The 4,118-nt window shown below is 56.6% G+C and overlaps 1 protein-coding gene across 1 annotated transcript; it reads left to right on the top strand.

The window, feature by feature from the left end:
• Window positions 1-2,810: 2,810 nt before the first annotated feature.
• LOC121858974 (mucin-2-like) lies at window positions 2,811-3,905 on the top strand. The gene has a single exon (XM_042355632.1). It carries the CDS (start codon window positions 2,811-2,813, stop codon window positions 3,903-3,905), a length of 1,095 nt encoding a protein of 364 aa, XP_042211566.1.
• The last annotated feature ends 213 nt before the right edge of the window (window positions 3,906-4,118 follow it).

Raw genomic sequence — 4,118 nt, 5'->3', positions numbered from 1 at the left:
CTTTGTCTTCATTGTTCCATCCGTCGTCAACATTGCTCCATCCGTCGTCAACACTGTTCCATCCGTCGTCAACATTGCTCCATCCGTCGTCAACATTGCTCCATCCGTCGTCAACATTGCTCCTCCGTCAACACTGCTCCCTCCGTCAACACTGCTCCCTCCGTCGTCAACATTGCTCCATTCCGTCGTCAACACTGTTCCATCCGTCGTCAACATTGCTCCATCCGTCGTCAACACTGTTCCATCCGTCGTCAACATTGCTCCATCCGTCGTCAACACTGTTCATCCGTCGTCAACATTGCTCCATCCGTCGTCAACACTGCTCCCTCCGTCAACACTGCTCCTCCGTCAACACTGCTCCCTCCGTCAACACTGCTCCTCCGTCGTCAACATTGCTCCCTCCGTCAACACTGCTCCCTCCATCAATTCCACTCCCTCCGTCGTCAACATTGCTCCCTCCGTCAACACTGCTCCCTCCGTCAACACTGCTCCCTCCGTCAACGCTCCATCCGTCGTCAACACTGCTCCATCCGTCGTCAACACTGCTCCTCCGTCAACACTGCTCCCTCCGTCAACATTGTTCCATCCGTCGTCAACACTGTTCCATCCGTCGTCAACATTGCTCCATCCGTCGTCACCACTGCTCCTCCTCCGTCAACACTGCTCCCTCCGTCGTCCTCTGCTCCCTCCGTCGTCCCTGCTCCCTCCGTCGTCAACACTGCTCCCTCCGTCGTCAACACTGCTCCATCCGTCGTCAACACTGCTCCATCCGTCGTCAACTTCTCCCTCGTCGTCAACACTGCTCCTCCGTCGTCAACACTGCTCCCTCCGTCGTCAACTACTCCCTCCGCCATCAACACTCCCTCCGTCGTCAACACTGCTCCCTCCGTCGTCCACTTCTCCTCCGCCATCAACACTGCTCCCTCCGTCAACACTGCTCCCTCCGTCGTCAACACTGCTCCTCCGTCGTCCATTCTCCTCCGTCGTCAACACTGCTCCCTCCGTCGTCAACACTGCTCCCTCCGTCGTCAACATTGCTCCATCCGTCGTCAACATTGCTCCATCCGTCGTCCACACTGCCATCCGTCGTCAACATTGCTCCATCCGTCGTCAACATTGCTCCATCCGTCGTCAACACTGTTCCATCCGTCGTCAACACTGCTCCCTCCGTCGTCAACACTGCTCCCTCCGTCGTCAACGCTGCTCCTCCGTCGTCAACACTGCTCCTCCGTCGTCAACACTACTCCCTCCGCCATCAACACTGCTCCTCCGCCATCAACACTGCTCCTCCGTCGTCAACACTGCCCTCCGTCGTCAACATTGCTCCATCCGTCATCAACACTGCTCCATCCGTCGTCAACATTGCTCCATCCGTCGTCAACATTGCTCCATCCGTCGTTAACATTGCTCCATCCGTCGTCAACACTGTTCCATCCGTCGTCAACATTGCTCCATCCGTCGTCAACATTGCTCCATCCGTCGTCAACACTGTTCCATCCGTCGTCAACATTGCTCCTCCGTCGTCAACACTGCTCCATCCGTCGTCAACACTGCTCCCTCCGTCGTCAACACTGCTCGCTCCGTCGTCAACACTGCTCCCTCCGCCATCAACACTGCTCCCTCCGCCATCAACACTGCCCTCCGTCGTCAACACTGCTCCTCCGTCGTCAACACTGCTCCTCCGTCGTCACACTTCTCCTCCGCCATCCACTGCTCCTCCGTCGTCAACACTGCTCCTCCGTCGTCAACACTGCTCCATCCGTCGTCAACATTGCTCCATCCGTCGTCAACACTGTTTCCATCCGTCGTCAACATTGCTCCATCCGTCGTCAACATTGCTCCATCCGTCGTCAACATTGCTCATCATCGTCCACTGTTCCATCCGTCGTCAACATTGCTCCATCCGTCGTCAACATTGCTCCATCCGTCGTCAACACTGTTCCATCCGTCGTCAACATTGCTCCATTAGTCGTCAACACTGCTCCCTCCGTCGTCAACTCCTGCTCCTCCGTCGTCAACACTGCTCCCTCCGCCATCAACACTGCTCCTCCGTCGTCAACACTGCTCCCTCCTCATCAACACTGCTCCTCCGTCGTCAACACTGCTCCTCCTCCATCAACACTGCTCCCTCCGTCGTCCACTGCTCCTCCTCCATCCTCCTCCATCATCCTTGCTCCCTCCGTCGTCAACACTGCTCCTCCGTCGTCAACACTGCTCCCTCCGTCGTCAACACTGCCTCCATCCGTCGTCAACACTGCTCCATCCGTCGTCAACACTGCTCCCTCCGTCGTCACTTCCTCCTCCATCGTCAACACTGTCCCTCCTCCATCATCTACTCCCTCCGTCGTCACTGCTCCCTCCGTCATCCTCTCCTCCATCATCCTTTGCTCCATCCGTCGTCAACACTGCTCCCTCCGTCATCCAACACTGCTCCCTCCGTCATCCTTTTCTCCATCCGTCGTCAACACTGCTCCATCCATCGTCAACACTGCTCCTCCGTCGTCCTTCTCCTCCGTCGTCCACACTGCTCCATCCGTCGTCAACACTGCTCCCTCCGTCGTCAACACTGCTCCTCGTCGTCAACACTACTCTCCGTCGTCGCACTGCTCCATCCGTCGTCAACACTGCTCCTCCGTCGTCAACACTGCTCCTCCGTCAACACTGCTCCCTCCGTCGTCAACACTGCTCCATCCGTCATCAACACTGCTCCGTCCATCATCCTGCTCCCTCCGTCGTCAACACTGCTCCATCCGTCGTCAACACTGCTCCCTCCGTCGTCAACACTGCTCCTCCGTCGTCAACACTGCTCCATGTCATCCTTTCTCCATCATCGTCAACACTGCTCCCTCCGTCGTCAACTACTGCTCCCTCAGTCATCCTCTTCTCCATCCGTCGTCAACACTGCTCCCTCCGTCGTCCACTTCTCCTCCGTCATCTTTGCTCCTCCGTCGTCAACACTGCTCCATCCGTCGTCCTTGCTCCCTCCGTCGTCAACACTGCTCCCTCCGTCAACTCACTCCTCCGTCGTCATACTACTCCCATCCGTAACACTGCTCCATCCGTCGTCAACACTGCTCCTCCGTCGTCCTACTCCTCCTCCTGCTCCATCCGTCGTCAACACTGCTCCTCCCGTCATCCACTGCTCCTCCGTCGTCAACACTGCTCCCTCCGTCGTCAACACTGCTCCCTCCGTCGTCAACACTGCTGCTCCCTCCGTCGTCAACACTGCTCCCTCCGTCGTCAACACTGCTCATCCGTCGTCAACACTGCTCCCTCCGTCGTCAACACTGCTCCCTCCGTCGTCCTGTTCTCCTCCGTCGTCAACACTGCTCCCTCCGTCGTCAACACTGCTCCCTCCGTCGTCCTTTTCTCCCTCCGTCGTCAACACTGCTCCATCCGTCATCCTTCCTGCTCCCTCCGTCGTCAACACTGCTCATCATTGTCGCACTGCTCCATCCGTCGTCAACTTCTCCCTCCATCGTCCATTTCTCCCTCCGTCGTCCACTTCTTCCATCCGTCGTCAACCTCCCTCCGTCGTCCACTGCTCCTCCGTCGTCCTGCTCCATCCGTCGTCAACACTGCTCCCTCCGTCGTCAACACTGCTCCTCCGTCGTCAACACTGCTCCTCCGTCGTCAACACTGCTCCATCCTCGTCCTGTCTCCCTCCGTCGTCACCACTGCTCCCTCCGCCATCAACACTCATTCTCTCAAGTATTCAAGCCGACTATCTGTGTCACCTGTCCATTTCTTGTCTCTCATCCCCTCGCGTCTCGCCACAGACCATAAGCTCTGTCTGGCCAGCGTTTCCTCTCAACCCCTGGCTCTCAAGACTCTCCTGCCACTGCGACATTTCCCTGATGTTCCTCTGTTTCTGTGTGAGATCATCCACAAACAGGAGCTCCTAACCTACTCTACCCTAATCTAACCTAACCTACCCTAACCTACCCTAACCTAACCTACCCCACCCTACCCTAACCTAACCTAACCTTGGTGTAGATTGTAGACCAACTCTCTCATAAATTTTTATGGACCTCAAAATATTATCCTTACCATAGCATTAATTCACTCCTTACGTCCTCTTCAACTATCTTAACCAATTTCACCGTCTCCCTCAGGCA

Source organism: Homarus americanus, unplaced genomic scaffold (genome assembly GCF_018991925.1).
Source record: "Homarus americanus isolate GMGI-L3 unplaced genomic scaffold, GMGI_Hamer_2.0 scaffold9324, whole genome shotgun sequence".
Classification (NCBI taxonomy): Eukaryota; Metazoa; Arthropoda; class Malacostraca; order Decapoda; family Nephropidae; genus Homarus; species Homarus americanus.
The sequence above is the reverse complement of the archived record's forward strand: the minus strand, read 5'-3'. Positions and strand labels throughout refer to the sequence as shown.